Source organism: Eleginops maclovinus, chromosome 4 (assembly GCF_036324505.1).
Source record: "Eleginops maclovinus isolate JMC-PN-2008 ecotype Puerto Natales chromosome 4, JC_Emac_rtc_rv5, whole genome shotgun sequence".
Classification (NCBI taxonomy): Eukaryota; Metazoa; Chordata; class Actinopteri; order Perciformes; family Eleginopidae; genus Eleginops; species Eleginops maclovinus.
In genome coordinates this window covers 13,704,800-13,728,562 of record NC_086352.1, presented here as the reverse complement: position 1 = coordinate 13,728,562, position 23,763 = coordinate 13,704,800, and the positions used below count along the sequence as shown (strand labels likewise).

General features: G+C 39.3%; 1 protein-coding gene across 1 annotated transcript; it reads left to right on the top strand.

The window, feature by feature from the left end:
- The first annotated feature begins 3,439 nt into the window (after positions 1-3,439).
- hk1 (hexokinase 1) lies at positions 3,440-23,402 on the top strand. Its single transcript, XM_063881984.1, has 21 exons — positions 3,440-3,787; positions 10,929-11,091; positions 12,748-12,896; positions 13,001-13,120; positions 13,330-13,425; positions 13,711-13,810; positions 13,916-14,099; positions 14,446-14,604; positions 14,717-14,804; positions 14,914-15,059; positions 15,198-15,390; positions 15,478-15,589; positions 16,503-16,651; positions 18,272-18,391; positions 18,689-18,784; positions 18,882-18,981; positions 19,315-19,498; positions 19,626-19,781; positions 19,982-20,069; positions 21,060-21,205; positions 21,441-23,402. Exons 1-21 carry the CDS (start codon positions 3,725-3,727, stop codon positions 21,586-21,588), a joined length of 2,760 nt encoding a protein of 919 aa, XP_063738054.1. The 5' UTR covers positions 3,440-3,724; the 3' UTR covers positions 21,589-23,402.
- The last annotated feature ends 361 nt before the right edge of the window (positions 23,403-23,763 follow it).

Below are 23,763 nucleotides of genomic sequence, written 5' to 3'. Positions count from 1 at the left end.
ATTACCAGGTTAGATGATTTGTTGAAAACAAAGACAAGAACAAACCAACAGTGTGCAATGAATGCAATTAATAATGCAAAGCAAAACAAGAAAGACATCAAGAATGGAAGTTAACTAATTAGAAAGGATTGAAGAAAAAGAGGAAGAACATATATTGAGAAAGCCTGCGTGTTTACAGGAGTGAAACTGTTGCTAAGCTGTCAGGGATTAACATGTTACAAAGATACCACCTAAGGGCTGTGACACACACACACACACACACACACACACACACACACACACACACACACTGCACCGTAATCCCTCACTGTCCTAGCAGTGACCTAATAGCTTCCCAATTAAACTGCACATACACTGATGCTGCAGCTTCAATGCAGCAAACACAGCTGGCTGCTGAATCTGCAGCTCGTGCAGCACGCCACTGAGTGAGTGATACAGAAACTGGCATGTTCTCTTCTCCTTTTCCTCTGTCTCTGTTTCCATCTATGTTTATCCTAACTCTTTGTTGTGCAAACACAAATAACTGTGCATCCTTTTCAAATTCAAGCTTTTATTCTTGTTTTGAAAATCCTCAAATAGCACTCACGTCCTTCCGACTCTTCCTGAAGGAGGGAGTGAGGTGTGTGAGTCTTATTATACACTCCTTTCTTTGTGTATGAGTGTTAGGCTCTGTGTAAGGCTTTGTCTTGCCTGTAAACCAACAATAAGAGCTTTGACACACACACATGCACAGACACATATAACAAAGAAATGGTCAAAAGTGGATGAGTTGAGATGCTGGTCCTTCTGGAGCTACAAAGTGACTGGCTGTGGACATTTTTTGGGAACAATATTTTTACATTCATTTTTTTCTGAGGATCGAGAAGTTTTAATTTGTATTTGATAACTATTGTTTTGTCTTCAAAGATAATACAAATGTGGGGTGGACTGTGGAAAAACGGGACACCACATTGCACCAAAACATCGTAGAGGTGAAGACTGTTTGATGCCGTCTTGTCTTGATTATGGGAAAACTTTATCAATGAAGGTAATTTCCCTTTCCATATACTATAATAATCTGGAGTGGCTGTAGATCTGTAGAAAATCACAGCATTATTCTGGGAGTAGATTAGGAAGAGCAGAAGGAGACAAAGCACTAATGTGTACGATATAGCTTGAAAGTACTTGTGTGTCATGTAACGCAAAGTCATTTACCATACTAATAACAGCTATGTTCCTGTACTGTGTTGTGCTCGAGGTTAACTTGATGTCATATATCTCAGCCTTTTGCAGGAACAGCTTGAATAACAACAGCTTGTATATTTATCTAAATTATAAATTGACTAGCTTTCTGTGATCTTTACAATGTGAGACATGCTAACAGGGGGCTTATAGCCCTATAATTAAGACAAAGTCAAAAGAGCTGTAGGGGAACAGGATTTCTCATAGCAGAATAGTTTTCCACATTTTTTGTCTCATTCTTTGTTTCTCGCCTGACATTTACCTGAGTTAAAGGTGAACCCATTAGATGATTGTAAGTAGTTTGCTTGATTTAAACATCCTATCTTGATGTGTGATGTGTATTTAAAGCAATATGCAAATAGTTTATATGAAAACACAAGGACTTATATAACTCATCCTTTAGCCGAGAGAAATTACCAGACTGTTTCAAAATGTCATTGGATTATGAGCAGATTTCATGAACTAATAATTACTTTGAATTGTTAAAACAACAGCATGGGGCGATAGAGGTTATGTTTTTCTTATTACTGTGCTCAAATGTAGTCATGGTCAGTTTGTTTTCGGTTCAGTGAGAACAAATGCGTTTCTGCTCTTTATCCTCAGCATCAATAGACTTACTTTCGATGCAGCCAGGGCAATTTGTGGTTTGTGTAACCAGCACAACACTCACTACTGCACACATGACTACAACAAGTCCGGGCAGGTTGGCAGATGATGTCGATTGGCACGCTCGAGTAGGAGGAAATCACACATAAAAGAGGCAAATGGAAAGAATCACAAAGAAAAAATCAAGAAGTAATTTGTTGTCTTGACCTGGCTACTTTGTAACACACTGCTACCTTTAAGATAAGGTAGTGAGGCAACATTAAATCCACAGCCGAAAAATTAAGTGTATAAAGGAGTATAGTTCTCCAGAGAGACCAGACAACAGACAGCTGTTGTTGTGATAATGACATCAGGTCTGTCTAGAGACAGTGGCAGAGAAAGTGACCGGTGACGGGTACACTCTTGATGGTAGAGAGAGTGATTGAGTGAGTGAGCGAGTGCAGGCAGCATAGTTTTGATTTTCTGCCCTGAGGGCCAGGTTGGGCCAGGCTGGGCTTTTATTTATTAACACTCCTTTGGACTTAAATCCGGTCAGTGACATTGACATTCGGGACCTATTACACACTCTGATAACAACCTTTGAAGATTCCAAAAGTAAGTCAACACATTAAATATATGATGTTTAATTACTTCTCTTGATTTTTTAGTGGATTTCTGGCTCCTGATAACTTCGTTTTTCTGCTCATGTTGCTGTTTATTTGTTGTTGTACTTTTCCTTTTTGACTTTTTCCTTCAGTTGAGGTGAGGTCCATTGAATAACTGTGGCTTTTTGGCCTCTCCTGTCACACATGGTATATCTTTAATTACTCACGGATGATATGCATTCTTATGTGTGTGCAAATACATAAAATATATCCACTTCCAACAAACATAGGAACTCAGAACAACAGAGAATCTGAAGACTATTTTCTATAATAATAATAATTTCATAAATCACATTTTGATTTTTCAAAACTTAACCCAGCAGACTTTTGTCACCACATTGGCGCCAGTATGTACACACCTGTAACCTTGATCTCGTCCTCATACGGGAAGCATCATACCCTCGGAAATAAAAAAAACCCTGTCCTCTGAACTCCTGCCACTCATTACCATAGAGATAACACTGAAACTGCCTGACCATCCTACTGTAATGCTGCTGAAATGTGCAAAAACGTTGCACTTCACTTTAAAAAAATAAAATAATAAATGCCTCCCTTTATGAGCTAAATGACAATAAAAAATCTATAAAGTTCTGTTATGATGGCTGCATGAGTCACTTTCTCACAAACACAAACTGAAAGGAATGTAACTTCCTTGAAGCAGTAAAACCCAGATTAATCCCTCACCTTGCTTCCCCCCTCTCTCAGTCTCTCCTCCCTTTTTCCACTCCCTAATTAGGCAATCCATTTTTTTCTCTCTCTTTCTCCTCCATCACATCATTTGCCTCCAATGCGTCCTCAGGCCAGCCAATGACGGAAGAGAAGATGTGGCACTCACGCCCCCATGGCCACTCTCTCTCTCTAACCAATGAGCTCAGAGGCAGTGGGCGGGGCACATGTTTGGGCCCTCCCTGCTTCCCCCGTCCTCTGCCTCCTCCAGCTAAACTTGCTGTCTCACTCATGCTTCCTGGCTTTACTCACATGCTTAGAGAGAGAAGAGCTGTAGAGTCTTAGCAGCACATGAAGAAGCTCTGGCTATTTTAACCCACAGGATTGGACTCAGGATATTACTATATCTCTTGTGGCGCGTGACAGACTACTAAGTATAGCCAGAGCAGAGTTTTGAGTTTCTTTTTTTAAAAACTTTTTTTATCCAAGGTTTTTTCCCATCTGACTGTAGGTGGTCGTGTGTGTGACAGAGAAAGAGAGTGTGTCTGTTAGTCTGCATGTGTGTGTGAGAGAGAAAGAGGACCAGGATGATTGCAGCCCAGCTACTAGCCTATTACTTCACTGAGCTCAAGGATGATCAGGTTAAAAAGGTGAGTGTTTTCTGTTAATTCTGTCACCACTTTTGATATTGTGTTTGTACTAGTGAGAGCTGAGCATGTGTTTGTAGAGGTCATTGAGTTCTCATACTGCCATCACAATAACTTTGCTGTGAGACTGGAGTTTCCAGGAAGTCAAGTTACTGTATGTGATATATATCTTTAAGGAAGTGAGTAAACCAAAAAGGCATGTTGGGAGAGAACTACAGTCATTTTACAATGACCCAGATTTGGTTGTATTGTAAGACAACTGGGCTCACTGAGACGTGACAAACTGCACTGGCGTGTTTGTGTAGTAACTTTTCTAAGTAGACATGACAGATTGGTGTTTCCAGGATGTAGTTTTTGAGAGGTGTGGCGAGGGAGGAAAGAGGAAGTGAGAGGCAATGATGAAAGGACATACGAGCAGAGGGAAGAGAAGGTTGTAATTGACAAGAGAGAGCAATGTTATTTTATGGGTCACTGAGTCTTTGTTATCATCTTGTTAAAATGATACCTGCACCTTCATTCCTCTGAGCTCAGAAGATTACAAAGAGGGAGAAAAAGAGTGAAAAGGCTTTTAAATAAGATGAAATATGCAGTTGTTTAGTACATTTGACAGGGATTCATCTTTTTTGCTGCAGTCTGTTAACAACTGCCACTATCAGTCACACCATAACAATCTTAGGAATATTGTGTTTTAAAAAAAGGTTTCTTTAAAAAGAGAATAACTGTCTTCCCATGTCCACATGGTTTTTATCTTGTTGAAGTCTTTTTAATCATTGATGTGTGTTTGACCTTTAAGAATTAGGACATCATTTAAATGAACGCACATATATCAAAAAGTCAAGCCTGATTGAGTATGAAAAAGTTCAAGGTGAAAGAGGAGGAAAGTGACCCGTGCTGAGCACCGTGAATGTGTGTCTTTCATAACTTCTCAGCTGAGCAGCCCCCACAGTAAGACTTCCACTGGCTGGACCAGTTTTAATTATTTTCCGGGTGTGTGTTTAGTGGAGGAACTGAGCTTTTCCAGACCCCAACCGTTCCCAGTACTTTTTCATTGAATGTGCCAAGAAATAATGTTGCAAAAATACTCATTGAACATGGCTCCATCCTTTAAGCTAAGGTCGACCCATAAAGTAAAACTGAGTCAGTGTAATTTTGAGGCAATGGCTCAACATGTGCTCGAACATATGATGCAGGGTTCCTTTAAGGTCGCTTCCTGATGATGTCATGATACCTTACCAACTGGAGATTTAAAGGCTGCTCTTTTCCTGTATGAATTGAAATAAGTTCTTAGCTAATGTGCTTCTTTCCTCCATTTCCTTCTCTGTCTGAAGGCACACTGGAAAAGTCAGCATTCAGGGCTTTCTGCCAGAAAGGGTCTATTTCAGGATTACTCAACCCTCTTTTCCTAGGAGCCACTTTTTAAAAAATGACAGGAGGCCAGGGGTCAGCTAATAAGTTCAAAATGCTTTCAGTGGGAAAAGGGAATCGATCCCCTTGACCTTTCTTTTTATATGAAGAAAAAAGTTATTACTCAAATACTGACTACATATTGACTAATCTAATTGTCCAAATGTTGCCCTGCACCCTATGTTGAGCACCACTGGTGTATTTGAACACACACAATGATCTTTTCCTAAACCTAGGCCTAACTAAGTGGTTTTGTTGCCTAAACTTCAGCAGCAGCAGTTCTTGCAAAAAGAAAGCTAACTTCTTCATGTGCTATCTGAAGCCACTTACTTTATTCAATTACATTTAACAATCTTCATTCACACAAGGTGTCACACAAAGCTCTAATAGATGTACATGCTGTGCCATTTCAATCCAAGTCTGAAAAGCTAAAATAAATGTATCAAGAGCCGGAATCCGATGTAATACAACACATCTCCCTCCCTCTTTACTCCTAGTCCTATCCATGCCTCCCTAAAATAGGCCAGCTTTGAACCATGTGACCACAGGTGACAGGAGAAGAGGGCTTACACACAAATACACTGACACACACCCACACACTGTGCCAGGTGTGTAGCCTCAACATCAACTTCAAACGTACAGCTCAGGATTTAAGCATTCACTAGGGAAAGTATACAGATAATCTCTTTAGTAATGTTGGCTGAATGCGTCCTCAATCCACTGCAGTGTCCTTGACTGCACTCTTTGATACACTTTTAGTGAGCATCCAAAGAGGTATTTAAGTGTCTGTGGCAGACAGGAAGGTGCATTAGAGGGCATTGTAGAGGACAGTACTTTTCCACATGGTGAGGCCTTGGGTGCACACACACACATACACAATGGAGTCAGGTTTCAGTGCTTTCTTGAACCACCTTGTGGCCACAAAGAGGACGACGCATTGTTGAGAAGAGGAATGCAAACACAAAAGAGAAGGAGAAATGTGCAAGGAAAGAGGAGGGAAGAAATAAGAGAGAGGGAGAGAGCGTGATCTTTTTCTGTAACTTAGCCTCAAGCTGTGTGTGTCAGAGGAGACTTGTGTGTCAGAGGTGTGTTGAGGGGAAAACATGGCCTTTTACTGATTCATGTGTACAGACTCACACACCATAGAGGCCTCATGTCACCTATACAGGAAATGTCCCTTTGCGCATCACTAGTGGAAAAAACAGGAAACTCCTGTTTTGGTTGAATAAAAGCCCGGATCTGAACTGTGGGATCAGCTGATGCTCTGCTATAATAAAGTGCGTATGCATGATTTCTCTTGCTGAGTCCTGAGTAATCGATATTAATTTCTTTCCTGCAGCAGGAGTTCAGTGGATTTCTCCTAGTTTGTTGTTGAGCAATGTGGACAAAAGCTTTTAATCCTTCCTTTTGTTATCCAGCACCCTATACGTCATTGTCATTTAAATACACAAGCTACAGATGCATTCTCATTCAAAAGGCTGATAGGAACACGTTGTGAATTCCATGTAAAGTTCTCATCATATTGTCATTAAAATGTTTTGTTTTACAAATTAGAACAGAAATAGGCATATTTGGTGATTGGAGGAATATATTAACTATTAGGACCAATGAGTAGCAGCACTGGAAGGCAGTAGCAGTAGTGTAGTAACCGTTAGCACGAGAAGACTAATAAGATAAGGATAAGATAAGGTTCACACAGGGATATGAAACGCACATTTAAAATAAAAAATGTTAAAATTCTACAAACTAAAAAAATATATACAGATACATGACGAGAGATTTAGCAGCTAAATCTAAATGGATCTGTTTCCATCAGCTGACTGTGCAAGAGTTGTTAATGCACTACAGGAAACTAATGCATGCTTTAATGATCATTTACCAAGATAACATACTCTGTGAAGAGGTATAATATTTATACGTTTTTATGACCACAAAAAGCTGACTCAAACCTTGATTTGATAAAGCAACTTCTCAAACTTCATGCTAACATGTTAGCAAACATTGGTTAACTTTACTTAAAAGAGTATAAGTAGTTTTATGATGCATTTGTCTTTCTTGTCAAAATATGCCAACTAATACTCGCACAACACAACTCTACTGCTAACTGCTTGGTTGAGCATGTTATGCTTGTAGCGGCGAATGTTGCCTCCACTTTGAGCCTCAAGCATAGATGAGAAGCAGGCTATTGAAGTATGCTAAGCTGACTTCATACTCCACACCTTTTTTGTTACAATGAGCACATTTGCAGCCTTAAGGACTGAAAGATACTGACTGTTTTCACACTTTATGGAAGTAGCTTTGATTACCTGATGACTTGAGGCGTAAGTGTCTGTTTCTCAGAGACATCATTTAGACTTGATGAACCATATGGACTAGTGAATCAAAACAGTGAGCTATAGACTACAGAGCTGCAGACTGAAATATTGATTTCAGATGTAATCACCAGTGCTGGCAGCTATTGAACATTGCATTAATGTCTTTTTTCTAATGTGAATACTTCAAATATCAAAGTTTAACAATGAGTTAAAGAGTCAATGTGTCAGTACAGGTCCATGCAAAGTCTGGCAAAAACTAAGGGCTTTCTCTGCCAGAAGTTATATTATGTTTAAGTTTGGTTTTCAGCAGCATTATTGAAAAAACTTTGTGCCTGATTTTCATGAAACTTGGTGGAAAGGTGTAGCACATTCAAACCCTACATGAGGTGTTTCAGGAGGACGCTTGCATTAGCTCTCACCCAACTCTGCTTTCATTTCACTATATTAAAAAGCTGACCTGCTTCTAAAAGACCACATACAAAAATGTATGAACAAATGCAAACGCATAAAGCTCTCTTTGCATTTTAACCTGTTTGTTGTCTTGCCTTAGAGGCGCTGTGTCACATAAGGATAAATTAGCATGCTATATACCATGTTGACTTTCAAATACTCTGCTTTAAACAATTGTGTCACCTCTATAACAAGTTTTTAAAAAGTATGTACCTGCAGGATTCTTGGTTTTGATTTTGTTTTGTTCATGGTTGAATGCACTTTGAATGTTACTTTGAATTTAGGGCATAAGCTAAACCAAATGTATTGCAAAATGTCATGAAAGAGCGAGAGAACAGAGAAACGGCTGTTGTGTAGTGTTTATGGTGTGATTTAAATAACAGATGCCGAGGGCAATCTCCTGTGGCGTCATGTCGAGAGGGCGTTGTCAACATGTCAACATGTCTTTGCAGTTAAAATGTCTCTTAAAACCACCGACTACAACTCCGGCTCAGGTTGGGCTGTGGAACTGTTGCTGGTGCGGTGCAGCAGGTTAACAGTATGAAGGTATTTCACTGAGTCTATGAAGGTTAGAAGTTGAATTCAATCAGCTGATGGCTCAGTCAGTAGGTGCTTGGACTGGAAATCGTAGGGTTGCCGGTTCAAGTCCCCGAACAGACTTGAAATATGGAAAGTGGACTGCTACTTGGAGAGGTCCCAGTTCACCTCCTAGGCCCTGCTGTGGTGCCCTTGAGCAAGGTACCGGACACCTCCAATCCCCCCTCCCCATTGCTCCCCGGGCGCTGCACAATAGCTGCCCACTGCTCCTACCACTAGGATGGGTTAAATGCAGAGGACCAATTTCACTGTGTGTGCTCTGCTGTGTGCATGTATGTGACAATAAAGAGGGTTTCATCCTCCGATTCTATCTTCTATCTATGTGTGATGAGACGTGTTAATGAGCCTTCAACCCAGAGGCAGACTTCACATTTAGGCAGGATATAGGGAATGTAACGCCTGCAGAGTAGTTGTACAGTGCCGTTGTCATGTAACTATCCATGTTTACTCGCAACGTGTTTATACTATTCAGCAGCTTATTCATCTTTTTAATCTTATTAATCTTTGTGTCAAATGTACGTCATAGGTCTCATTCAACCTTGTGCCTTACGAGGGCAATTATAGGCTTCAATCCTTTTTAGTTTTCATTCACTGTGGCTGTGTTAATGCATACACTCTGACCTTGGCTCCTACTAAAACAAGTGTGTATTCAAAATATAGACCCTTGAAAATATGTTCATTGAAACCCATTAATACCAAAATGTTTGACCCCATGGACATACAGTATAAAAGCATGCATTCTATTTTATCAGATTATCCATCGAGCGCTTTCTCTTGCTTCAACATTGTACTTTTAGCCAATGTTCTATTAGATTGAGACATTTTCTAATACTTCCTCTTTTGTGCAAACAGATACGATAATCCTGGTTTACTGTAGAAAATATAAAAATGCTTTCAATGTATCCTTGAAATATCCCAAACATAATAAACAATAGTGGCATATACATATTTGTTAGTTATGATCAATATGTATGTATCATTGTATGACTGTTTTATGACATCAGAGCAACCTTTTTTCAGGTGAGGTACAAGGGTTTGATAAAGGTCAAATCGACCACTTACAGTGTCAGAAAAGTCACACACTCAAAACCTGTTTATATTTTATGTATTGTCTTTTTCAATGTATTTCGCTGTCATCTTTTTCTATTTCAATTTGTGCTTAATAACACCTGACAAGCAAATCCAAATTCAAATAATGAATTGATGTGCCCCGCAGCATGTAATATACACTCCCACTCAGACTGCAATTGTCCTGAAGTAGAGAGCTGTGTAGGAAATGTGTGACTAAAGCAGGAAGTAAAATCATTCCTGTCTGATGTCTGCTACAATAAGTAATACTAGCAAATGATCCCAAGTACGTCAGAAAACGTAAAAAGCATTGTTTCTGTATACATATTGCATCGTGTGAGCATGAGTGTATGAACTACTCCTGCTTATGAATTATCTCAAACGGTTATTTTTTATCAAACTGACCGTGATGCAGCTACGTGTTGAGCTGGCAAGTCATAATGAACTTGACATTTGAGCAGAGTTATGTGTCTGTCACATTGTGCTCTTGTTGTGTAACACTCTAGTATAAAGTAGGTCTTTGATTCATTATAGAGTGTGATGCAACAATGGATTTTAACAGGGTTGTTTAGCATCCTGTTACTGAAATGCCAGACAGCTCAGGCTTTTGTTTGAAGTATCTGCAACAGTTTATACAGTGGGCAGTTTCAGCTTGCAATCTGGCTGGTAAAGATATAAAGAAGTGCTGATAATTGAATGAAGGCACATCTACAGTATATGTGGATTTGGTACGACTATTACAATATGGTCAATAGACGGTCAGTTTGTCTCTGTTATTCATTTTCTTTGGAGACTCTTCCCTTACCCTTATCACTGTCAAACACAAATCAACTCACCAGGCATGAGTGTGCATTATTGCCTTGATAACAGCATGAAGGTATGTACTTTCTGTTCTGGCTGTGTGTCACTCATGATACTGTGCTTAATATAAGATATTGTGCCCTATGACCAAAGTGTGAGAGAACTGCCCAAAGTTTTAATAACGTATGTTGCAATGAAGCAATATAAAAATACTAGTTTTGTTTTGTGGCTCTGATTTATGTTAAAGGTTACGCAGAGCTCGGGTCCAGTAGTTCAGGTAGTGGATTATCCTCATGGATGACTCAGACATTATTGGATACAGAGCTATATTCACTGAATCATCATGATTAAACACAGACTGTCATTATCAAATCCAGTAAATCTCAGCTACCTCAATTGTAACGGGAAATTGGAATAACCTGTGTCAGGGGTTTCTGTGTTCCATTGGCTCATAGTATTGTGGTTACAGCTTGATGAGGAAGATTTATCGATCTTTTGGTTCTTTTCAGATCGATAAGTACCTGTACTCCATGCGTTTCTCTGATGAGACGTTGAAGGAAATCACGCAGCGCTTCAGGAGGGAGCTGGTCAAAGGACTGGGGCGGGACACTAACACCACCGCTGTGCTGAAGATGCTGCCCACGTTCGTGCGGTCGATCCCTGATGGCTCAGGTCAGTACCTCCAACCCACGCGAGTGTGTCATTTATATTAAATTAAACTTTCAAACCTGAAAGATAAGTCCTCGCTGATGGATGACTATATGAGAGGAATTAGTTTTTGTAGTAAAAGGATGAGGAAGCTTACCTTAATGCACCACTGACTTCTCACCTGGCTATGACATCTCATACATTCATCCAAACTAATCTCAAAAGCCAAAACTACTGCTCCCTATTGGTTTAGTGACGTATGAAATGCGCTTAAAACTCGTCTCTGTCATTATGTCATTGTCTGCAGCATGTGTCTAATCCTAATGTACTGCACCGGTTCTGCCCTCGTAACTCGAGTGAATTGTAGTCACAATTTTTTTCACATTTTGTGCGTGCCTTATTTTGGGAGGAGAGTATTACCTTCATCAGCTGAATATTAATGGAGGCAAAACTACAAACACACAAAATAAATCTTTGATCTATTTTAGTCTCCGACATGAATGTTGTGCTTTCAGATACACACAAACAGAGGGATTATCAGTAACCCTGCTGCCATTTTCAGGGAAGACGGGGACAATGTCTTTATAGATAGTTGAATAGGAAGCCTTTAGTCTTAATAGTCTCAAATGAATTCAAATCATGTTTTTGTATTATTATTTTTTAAAGAAACACAAATTATAATGGGGAAAAACTGAATAACAAGTAACTGATGGACAGGTTATTCTTGAACTTCGTCATCTTTCTAATCAATGTTACCATGAATCAATTGCTGCTTCTCACTGGTACGCAGAAGTATGGTACGCTTTGTCATTATTTTGAAAACAGGATAGCAACAATCCTATTTTTTTTACTGGTTGTCTCTGATGCATTGACATTCCGTGAGATAATTAAAAAACCAGTTAGTCTGCGCCCATAATGTGACCTTGTATTGTGATCTGAAAATAATGTGTGGCACAAGATTATAGTAAAGTGAATTTACACTTGTGGGTAAAAGTAATAATGTTGCTAATGTTATCAGAAACATTACTAAGAAATTAAACACGTTGGCATTTAAAAGTACTGTCTACAATCATCTTTACCAACATTTTTAGAAAAGCATGTGAAGATTGACTACGAGTTGATAAACAATTACACTGGAGCCCTCTAATCTGAACAGTACGCTTTCACTTCTTATCAAAGGTCAGTAGGATCTCTGATACACAGTGAGTTATGAAAAGCAGTGACATGTTTGCAGTTAAACAATTCAGAATGCTTTACGGCATTTATGTCTTCCCAATTCAGACGGAAAGAATAAACTACAGTCCCTCCTTACTAAGAGAACATAGATTAATTATAAACCACTATCACAGGTCACAGGACACATCTTCCTAGTTTAGGTTTCTTTCTGCCACCACAACATTTTCTCACACTAGTATCCATTAATGCAGGTCACAATGTTAAACACGTATTATTAATATTTTGGAAATATACATTGCCTAAAAAGGAAAGTGTGTTACCAAGCTAAAAGAAGGGAGACAATCGGATAATGCATGGTTTCCATTTCCTGTCATAACTGTGCTAATAGGAAGTGTGCTCTTAGGTAGTGGTAACAACACTTTCCTTATATTTCACCCCCACTTTCTTTCCTATTCTTGTATCTCCCATTTCCCCCTCATCTTCCCACTCTTCCCATCACCACAGAGAAGGGAGACTTCATAGCGTTGGATTTGGGAGGCAGTAACTTTAGGATCCTCCGGGTCAGAGTGAGCCATGAGAAGAAGCAGACGGTTCAGATGGAGAGTGAAATCTACGACACACCAGAGGATATCATTCACGGCACTGGAACAAAAGTAAGTTTATACGGAGATACATTCATTGACACACAGAGTCTCTTCAACTCCGACTGAAAAAACCTCTCTCTCTCTCTCTCTTTCTCTCTCCACCTCGGCTCCAGCTGTTCGACCATGTGGCAGAGTGTCTCGGTGACTTCATGGAGAAACACAGCATCAAAGACAAGAAACTCCCAGTTGGATTTACTTTCTCCTTCCCCTGCCAGCAGACCAAGCTAGCCGAGGTAAAGCACAATTAATAATTGATCAGCAGATGCCAATGTAGTCTCCTTCTCCGTGACACTCGACACTTTCCACGTGTTCTCTTTTATTCAAATATCTGAGGTTTATCATGCAGTCCATTTACATCATGAGTCGACCTCAGCCAGGCTCCAAGTCTCCATTAAGCATCAAATCTATCTCTTCCCTATTCTCACCCTCTCTTTGTCTCCAGGGCTTTCTGGTAACTTGGACAAAGCGTTTCAAGGCCAGTGGAGTGGAGGGAATGGACGTAGTCAACCTGCTCAACAAAGCTATAAAGAAGCGAGGAGTGAGTACTATCTTTGGTTTCAGTTTCTTCCCAAGAGGTCCCTCACTTACTCCTTCTGTAGTTACCAACATACGGTATTTATCTTTATGAATTGAACATTTACAATGTATCACAGTCTGTAAGTTTAAAATAACAATAATTTCACAAGCTTTATAAGCACAGTTCCTAGTGTAATCACTTTAAATGTGAACAAATAATTTGATGTAATTCAAACTGGGAATGCTGAATGGCACCAATAACCGCTCGCCATACTTACTTGTGTGTGTTTGTTTTCATTTCTTTCAGGACTATGAAGCTGACATCATGGCAGTAGTGAACGACACTGTGGGAACGATGATGACCTGTGGTTTTGATGACCGGCGCTGTGAAGTCGGCATCATCATAGGTACTTCAACAAAGATTCCAAAGTATTTGTCATGGTTGCACAACAATTACAAGAAACAGAATAGAGTTTGATCAAACTTTAAGGATATGTATTTCTCTGTGTAAGGTACGGGCACCAATGCGTGCTACATGGAGGAGCTGCGCCACATTGACCAGGTGGAGGGAGACGAGGGCAGGATGTGTGTGAACACCGAGTGGGGAGCCTTCGGCGACGACGGCAGGCTGGAGGACATCAGGACAGAGTTTGACAGAGAGATAGACAGAGGCTCCATCAACCCCGGGAAACAGCTGTATGTCAAACCTAAACTACTGCACTCTTATTTTTGTTCATCTTTTGAATGAACCACAGAATCAGCTGATGATTAGCGGTCCGTTTCTCAACCAGCTGAAATTATTGACATATGGTTATTCATTTATATTAAACCAAAAAGAATTATAACAAATATTATGGAACTACGAACCTTCAGGACACCAGGGATGTCCTCCGACCTTATCTTTGGATGAATGTAGCTGGTTTATGGCGCTGTGCTTTAAGATTGAAGTTATACTGCATTGCTCAAGTTCTCCAAGAGTTAATAGAACATGCAGAGATAAAGGTATTGCTCTCCTTTCATTTCCCCTTTCCCTGTGTGTTAGATTTGAGAAGATGGTCAGCGGTATGTACTTGGGGGAGCTGGTTCGTCTGATCCTGGTGAAGATGGCCAGAGAAGGCCTGCTGTTCGAGGGGAGGATCACTCCTGAGCTTCTCACTAAGGGGAAGATTGAAACCAAACACATATCAGCCATAGAGAAGCCGTAAGTCACAATGCATACAAATGAGTTGCATTTTTTACTATTAGATATCAAACTAAATCAAAAAACTTTATGACACATAGTCAATAATGGCTTCTCTGTCTTTCGTGTTTAGGAGTAAGGAGGGGTTGATGAGAACCAAAGAGATTTTACAGAGACTTGGTGTGGAGCCCTCAAATGACGACTGCATCGCTGTGCAGCATGTGAGTATTGTTGCTGAAATGAATCCCTCTTATCTGAGACGTTTATCTTATTCTTCAGTTCAATTCATTCGGATATGCTTCTTGATGATTTTCTCTCCTCGCCCTTCAGGTTTGTGCCATTGTGTCTTTCCGTTCTGCCAACCTGATCGCTGCCGCGCTGGCGGGCATCCTGCGCAGGCTAAAGGAGAACAAAGGCGTGGCCCGACTCCGAACCACTGTAGGCATTGATGGATCTCTATACAAGATGCACCCACAGTGAGTGGATCACGTATTTGTTCATACAACATGCTCTGTTAGCACATTCGTTGTAGTACATTATTGTCAATGTGTTGTGTCTTATGTCTAAAGAAGTCTACATTTCTCAGCTTTTAAAGTAACTTGTTTGTTTTTCAGATATGCCCGTCGTCTCCATAAGACAGTCCGTCGTTTGGTGCCGGACACTGATGTTCGGTTCCTCCTCTCAGAGAGCGGCAGTGGAAAAGGAGCAGCCATGGTGACGGCTGTGGCCTATCGCCTCGCTGAACACTCACGAGAGATCACCCAAACACTGTCCGAGTTCGGCCTGTCCACCGAACAACTGCTGGAGGTAAAGACAGATACATACTGTAGTGTGTGCAATATGTGTGTCTTTCACTGTGTTACTACTGCTGAATATTTTTCAAAATTCTTCCAGGTAAAGAAGCGAATGAGGACGGAGATCGAAAATGGCCTTTCAAAGAGCACCCATGACTCCGCTACTGTCAAAATGCTGCCAACCTTTGTAAACAGCACTCCTGATGGCTCAGGTGACACACACACACACACACACACACACACACACACACACACACACACACACACACACACACACACACACACACACACACACACACACACACATAAATAGCACACATGTTGAACCTCAATGTGAGAGAGTCCTTTTCCAATAGTGATCTTTTATAGGTAAATGTCAAATACATTTAGCTGATGTCACTTTTGTAAACATCAGTTTCATAATCATCAATAAAACTCATTTATTTTAATAGAATACAAAAATTGCCAACATTAAGAGCAAAAGCAGTAGAAAATGATTAATACCAGAGCAACTTCAGATGTTGTAACTTAATAGCTTAGTTATAAGATTAATGATTTAATCTGTTTATTGATTTAATGCATAGAAAGCTGCTAAAGGTTGTATTACTATTTACAGTTAAAAGGAGAGTTAGAAATAATTATATTTTGTTGTATTCTATCTGATTGATATTGATTTGAGATATGTTTTCTGTTCTATTGCCTAACAAAGGGTTAAGAAACTGAACTACCAGAATGCTTAGCGGCTAAAACTAACAAGAGTTACGCGCGTTTTCCTTGGGATGAAAGTAGTGCTGCGTATACGAAAAATGACTAGCAAATACATGGAGCTGTTGATTATATGTTTTGTGGTGTTTGCTGAACGTGTAATGGTCGCTACTGATTTCTCTACATAAAGAAGCCTTTGTTTTCATATCCGACGTCCTGCTGTTTATTTTGGAGGTAGTTAATCTACATCAGATTTAGCATCCGAATAACATGGAAAACCTCCAAAACTAGAAGAGGTTGGATTTTTAGATTGATGTCCTCAGCTATTCCTTTTTCAGCATTACACAATATCTCTCACGGGTTGGTATGTTTGACATGGTTTATTTATGTATATGTTTGTCTGCTTGTCTTCTTATCCAGAGCATGGAGACTTCCTGGCTTTGGATTTAGGAGGAACCAACTTCAGAGTTCTGTTGGTAAAGATTCGTTCAGGCAAGAGGAGAACCGTGGAGATGCACAACAAGATCTACGCCATTCCTCAAGAGGTGATGCAGGGCACAGGAGAGGAGGTGAGATCCATCATGCTTCACTTGACCCTGTAATATGTTTTGAACTGGGGGGGAGGTAAACATTGAACTTGACCTCCCGTTACCCTGTAGTTGCTGTAAAGATTAGTGTAGTTAGGGTGGTGAGGAACTTGTTGACTTAGGGTTAAGTGGATAAGATGGAAACAGCAGGTAAGAGAGTCAATAGGTTAGAGGGGGACAGAAATAGAGGTTAATTGGCATTGAGTTGACTGTGTTTAAAACGTAAATTTGAACTTAACTCTTGTGCACCGGCTGAGGCTAATCCTGTCTGTCACCTTTTTGAGCTTTTAATCCACACTATTACTCCTTCATGCGTTTCCTTCCTCCTGGGATACACCGGAAAAGAAACCAGAATGTAAAAGGCACCATTTTAGTAAAAATGTTTTTACTCCTTTTGTTTAATAAGATGCGTTTGTACTGTTCACTCTGATGTGGGACAATCACACCTTTTAGATCCATTGTATTATTATAGGTATTTTGATTATAGCAAATCTCTGTCGCACTTAAACCTGAGAAAAAGTATAGTTAACCAGAGTCAATGAGAACACGTGTACGGGTCTGGATTAGTCTACATACGCCAGCACATGGTAGGCTATAGGAGTACTGTTCACAGTAGAATAAAATAGATAAAAACTGTTGTTCCACATGCCAGCATGCTCACTTTTTTCATCCATTCTGAAAATGTTGAAAGGCTTTGTCTTTTATTTTTATGGTGCATTATATAGCATTGGATTATGTATTGTGTCCTTTAAATGGTATTGTTGTTTAAAGGGTCAACTATAGATTTTCTTCACAATGCATCAAAGTCAAGCATATTTTTCTCTGGCCACACCTCAATCTGTCATCTTATAATGTGTTTTCCATTAGCTATCCAGGATTAAATATATGGTGTTACATAACTGATAAAGGGTTGATCAGAAGTACAATATGCTTAATAGATTGAATCCATTTTTCTGAGCAATTAAGCAAACTAAACTACTCTTCAGGCCATTGCTGTAAATAAGAGTGAACTTGCCTTATTATGTCAGTGACACATAATAACATATTTAGCAGGGGTCCACCAAATTCTACTTTTCCCTTTGACAAAGTTATACTGTCGGTAAAGTATATAACCGTTCTGCATGTTCAAACTTGTAAAATATGTAAATTACAAGGCTGCATCCACAGTCAACACTTCACACACAAAAGGATTCTTCATGTCAACCTTACACGTTAGTGAATAATCTTAAAGATAAACTTACTGAAAAACAATGAACACGTTTTTTAATATTACGTTTTTATCAAATGTGTGTTCAAAAATGGCAAGCCGTTCAATTTGTCAAAGTCCAAAATGTTTGAATAATAAAGTATAAGATGTGTTGGGGGCTGTTTTGCCATGTAAGAAAACTAATTAAAGTTCATATGGGGTGAGTAATTGGTATACAAATAGTCATCAAGTCTGTAATGTATTGCTTTAATGTTTAATGCAAAATAACCAGTCATAAATATGTTAGTTGTTTGTCGAAAACTAATTACTTGAGGCCGCAAATTGGGCAATGTTTAATGCATGTTTTTATTATAAATACTGTAGTTTCACATATTGTCATATTTTTCCTCCTCCAGTTGTTTGATCACATTGTGCAGTGTATCAGCGACTTCCTCGACTACATGGGGATGAAGAACACTCGTCTTCCTCTAGGCTTCACCTTCTCCTTCCCCTGCAGACAGACCAGCCTGGACGCTGTGAGTGATTGAAACATCCTTCACTTCTAATTTGCAAAACTATCTCTTACTTTTTTACTCTTAAATCAGCTGCTTCTGTGGACGGGTCGACTGATAGCCAACCTGTTACCAGCTGCATCAAGAGAAAGCTGCGTTTCCAAAATATAATTTATTAAAGAAGCATTTGTGTTGTTAGTATTAAGCAACACTGTGTTTTATGAGTCCACAAAAATACTCATCTAATCCCTGAGCAGACAATGAAATCCTTTAATCCTACGCAAAATATGACTTACCTGTTATTTGTTTGTGTGTGTGCAGGGAATCCTTGTGACATGGACCAAGGGCTTCAAGGCGACAGACTGTGAAGGAGAAGATGTGGTTGGTCTGTTGAGAGAGGCTATTAAGAGGAGAGAGGTACGATATGAGGAGAGGCAACATTTACATAGTAATACCTGCTCTGAATGAAAAAATGTGGAAAGTATTGTTGCATCATTTCGTGTTTCCTCTGAAGGAATTTGACCTGGATGTGGTGGCCATAGTGAATGATACAGTGGGAACCATGATGACGTGTGCCTACGAAGAACCCACCTGTGAGATTGGACTTATCGCTGGTTAGTTTTCCTTATATTTACGCATTTCTTACAAAAGTATGCAGTCAAAACAAGTGCTAAAAAATGATAGTCAGAAAGAAAGCTGTCATAAAAAGAAACCAAAACAAATTAAAACATAAAAATAAATAAAATAACAGGAAAATCTATTATATCTTCTTAAATGTTCACTGTAAAAATGTTTTCTTCATCGTTATTGTTATGCAGTTGACTATGACTATGAAATATCCATAAAATATGTCACTAGTAAAGTTCTCAGTTTACTCTATAACAAAATAGGGGTTCCTTGGTTGGGACCCTGTGCTCTGAACATCTAACATGTCTGTCTGTTTCTAGGCACTGGCAGTAATGCATGTTACATGGAGGAGATGAGGAACATTGAGATGATCGATGGAGATGAGGGACGCATGTGTGTCAACATGGAGTGGGGGGCGTTCGGAGACAACGGATGCCTTGATGACATGAGGACAGAGTACGACCGCGCTGTGGATGACCTCTCGCTCAATCCAGGCAAACAAAGGTTAAAATCCAGACTCGTCTTTATCTCCTGGATTCATATCCTTATAAATTACTTACAATATGTGTGGATGCATCTATGTATATGTATATTCATATGCACGTTATATGTGATTGCATGTGTTTTACAGATATGAGAAAATGTGCAGTGGCATGTATCTCGGGGAAATTGTGCGAAACATCCTGATTGATATGACCAAGAGAGGATTCCTGTTCAGAGGACAGATCTCTGAAACACTGAAGACCAGAGGCATCTTCGAAACAAAGTTCCTCTCACAGATAGAGAGGTACGAAAAGTAGCTCTTTCTTATTGTTTACTGTTGGTGTCTTTAATCTGGCTGGGAAACACCATATCATTTACAGTAGATTGCACTGTTTGTTTATTTACCTTTTAAGGCGACTGATTTTCTTATCCTTTCAAATTATTATTTTTGTTATGAACTACTGAAGTTAATTTCTCATTATCCTTCTCTGTTTGTTTTTCCAGTGATAGATTAGCTCTGCTGCAAGTGAGATCCATCCTGCAACACTTGGGGCTGGACAGCACCTGTGATGACAGTATCATAGTCAAAAGGGTAAGCAATATCCAGCAACAAATGTGAGCACATATCAAACCATTACTTCTGAGGAAATGTGTAGTGTAGGAAATGTTCTTTTATTCGAAGTCCAGGAGTAGATTTAAAAGAAAACAAAGTGAAGCTCCTCATATAAGTTTTAAAAGGAGTATTTAATAAAAGGATGTAGCGGTAGGTTTTACAAAGTTTCACAGCTGTGGCTCATATAACGGAACTGAATGAGTGGAGCTCATCAGTAGTTACTGTCTGGCGATCCGGAACAAAAGAGAGCGATTTTACAATACAAACATCGTTTGTACAACAATCCCTTTCCGGTCATAAAAATAAGACGTGCTCCGGTCTCGTCCTCTCATTGGTTAGTAGCGGGGGACTGGATTTTATTGGCCGCTTGTCACATGGGGTTTTCCGGACTTCTATTGGCTGGTCGTCGGGGGCGGGTCCTCCCATGACGTCACAGTCGCCATCTTGTTAGCGTAGACACAAAGCTCTCACCTACGATATTCTATTACGCAATCCTTCTGAGGTTTATCAGTTATTAAACACGCAATAGTACTATTGCAGCATCAATGAGTGAGAGGTAGAGGCGGTGTACGGTTTTCAGAATAAGACAGTGTTGTAGTTACACCTAATATTGATTGTTATTTCTTACAGTATCCAATCAAAACGAAAGCACACAATCATGTTTAACAGCTAATCCAGTCTCGTGCTCAACCATTGATAATGCATCAGTGGAAGTTATCAACTCAAATCAATTGTCCTTCCCAACGGAGGGATTTAACACCTTCCTTTGAAGAAAAACTGAACATTTTAACCTTAATGCAAGTAAAAATGTATTGCAATACTTTAGCGAGTTGTACTCTTAAAGAAGGCATGCATATTGGACTATACATGAAACAGAAATACATACGTTAAGATACATATTTTTCCTTGATGAACACACTGTGTCAGGTTCAGTGTTGCAACTACAATGTTTTTCATTATCATTTACAGGTATGTGGCGCTGTGTCACATCGTGCAGCTCAACTCTGTGGGGCAGGAATGGCGGCCGTGGTCGATAAGATCAGAGAGAACCAAGGACTGGACCAGCTGGACATCACTGTAGGGGTGGACGGCACCCTCTACAAACTACATCCGCAGTGAGTTGAATTAATCAGTAACAGACTATTTACTCAACTGCCTAAAAAAAACAAAGATAGGAAAGGACTTTATATAATGATGTATATTGCCTTGTAAATGACTTGTTTTATGTTCAGCTAACAACGTGTTAACCGTATTTACATAACACTTATTTATGTCATCCCTGGGGTGCAAATTGGCTATGCAGAACAAATGAACACTTAACATGACATCAAATCTTTTGTCTCCGTCTAGTTTCTCGGGGGTCATGCACCAGACGGTAAATGAACTGGCTCCTAAGTGTAACGTCAACTTTCTGTTGTCAGAGGACGGCAGTGGGAAAGGAGCTGCACTCATCACAGCTGTGGGGTGCCGCATGAGACAGGAGCTGAACAACAAATAATACCTCTTCTGTCTTACAGTTATCTCCACACTTTACCGTGTTTCCCTCTTTTCCTCCCTCCTCTTCTTACCCCTCGTCTTCTGCCCGTGTTCAATCAAAGTATCACACATGAGTGTAGCTGCTTTAGTCTGTCTACATGGCAGAGCGGGAGATCGTTTTCTCTGCGGTGTTAGGTAGCAGAGAGTCATGCACTATGTTGTAGTTAGATTATGTTTGAATAACCTATCTAACAATACTCAGACTCTTGTGTTTTTGTGTTGTCTGGGTTGAACCTATAGAATTAAAAAAGGCACAATCAACTCCTGTGATGTGTGAGAGTAGAAAAATAGGATCACGTGCTCCTGCAATCATGAACTCTGTATCATCGCCATCTGGAGGATTCCTCTGATGATTGTAGTCTGTTACAATATACCAAGTACAACAGTTTGAAGACAATTTCCTAAAAGCTGTGAGGTGAAACGTTAATCCTTGTTCAGTGGATACAGGGTCATAAAAACCAAAAGTTTCCAAAGTGTTTCTGCTGTAGACTATCCACTGTCTCTATATCAAGACGTAAAAAGGATATGAGGTGATAAATAAATGTGTAATGAGATTAAAGGGAATATTTTTGCTTTAAGATGTCTAATATTTTACCCAGAAATGATACAAAATGATGTTATACATACATTGTTTCTATTTATTTTATTTTTATATTGCGCAATGTTAAGCTATATTGCTGTTGTAATAATGAGGCGCACACAGGAAGTCAACTCCACCGGTACTTGTCCTGTAGGGGAGGAATCAACCATCTACTTAAGGGCAGAAAGGAGTAAAAAGAGGAACTTTATCAATGCTTGATCTGCAGGGGATGTAACGTGCTTGCTAAATGTGCAGTTTTGTTCTACTTTATTTACTATATTTGCTGTACTGTAAAATATGTCCAAAGAGCACTTGTATTTCACTAAGTAGAAATCCTGTTATTGGCTCTCGTCACAGATACTGTATGTAAGTTGCCGTTGTCTTAAGAAGTGCTGGTTACTCTCTTCATCACAGTAAAACTCACCAGCTACTTCGTGAAAAGCCATGAAACAGGACTGCGGTGCTAACACAGATGCCATTGAAAAAATTGGCCAAACTGTATACAAATATTAAGTAGCTGAAACTTTAAAGGGTATTTAAACATTTTTGGAAATATTGCTTCTAACTAAACTCACTCACTGTACTCCATATCCTCCTAAAGACTCAGGGGGGAGTCAAGTAGCACAATTAGTTTTTATCCGTGATAAAGTATAAATGATACTTATTGAAAAGTGGCGAGTTTATTCACTGGCGTTTATCTGAGATATTTTCATTGTAGGGGCTAGCAATTCTTTTACACATTAGACCACAAAAGGTCTTAAAATGGGGGCACTGTACTGTATAGCTAACAGGTAATTGCTAATGGTCGTGCACAGGATGTGAGACACAACAGTAGATAAAGGGCCAGATTTGTTAACTATGGTTAAAATGGCGACCTTGAGAGCCTTGAAAAGTTTTTCATAAATTAAATCCATTATTCATTGCTGCTCTGTGATTAAGCACCCATGTAAGACTGCTACAGAAAAAATAAATCCTAGCAAATTCAATTTTCATTCCTACTTACTACGCTACTCTACTATTGCCAGGGTACAGATGGCCAGCCTCTCCAGCAGGTACTACCTTGCCTTTGGATATTCTTAAAATTAGAAAAGTCTGAATCTTTAATCTCTTTTTCTCTGTTGTCAAAACTCTCAGACTGTATCTGTCTAACACTGTCAGTCAATAAATAAAGGCAAACTTGTGTCAATACAACTAAAGAGTGTTTATCTATTCAGCCAAACATGACTGGATTCTCTTTCTTCAATGACTTATCCATACCTCTTTTCATATTATATACACAGGCGATTCAGCTGTAACCCATTTGTCTTAGTTTTCTCTTTTTCAGTCAAATTAATTTTGAACAAATAAATGTGTGACTGAAAAAAACTGAAACTTTGACTTTAATTAAACTAATTATTTCAACACATTTCACATAACCATATTAGGTTAGTTGAAAGCAAATGTTTTAAGTTGAACCTATTATTTTATATTTAAACTTAATGGTATTGCTTTCAACTAACCTATGACATGTCATTACATTCAGTTAATTAAAATTCAATGATGTATTTTTATTTCAGT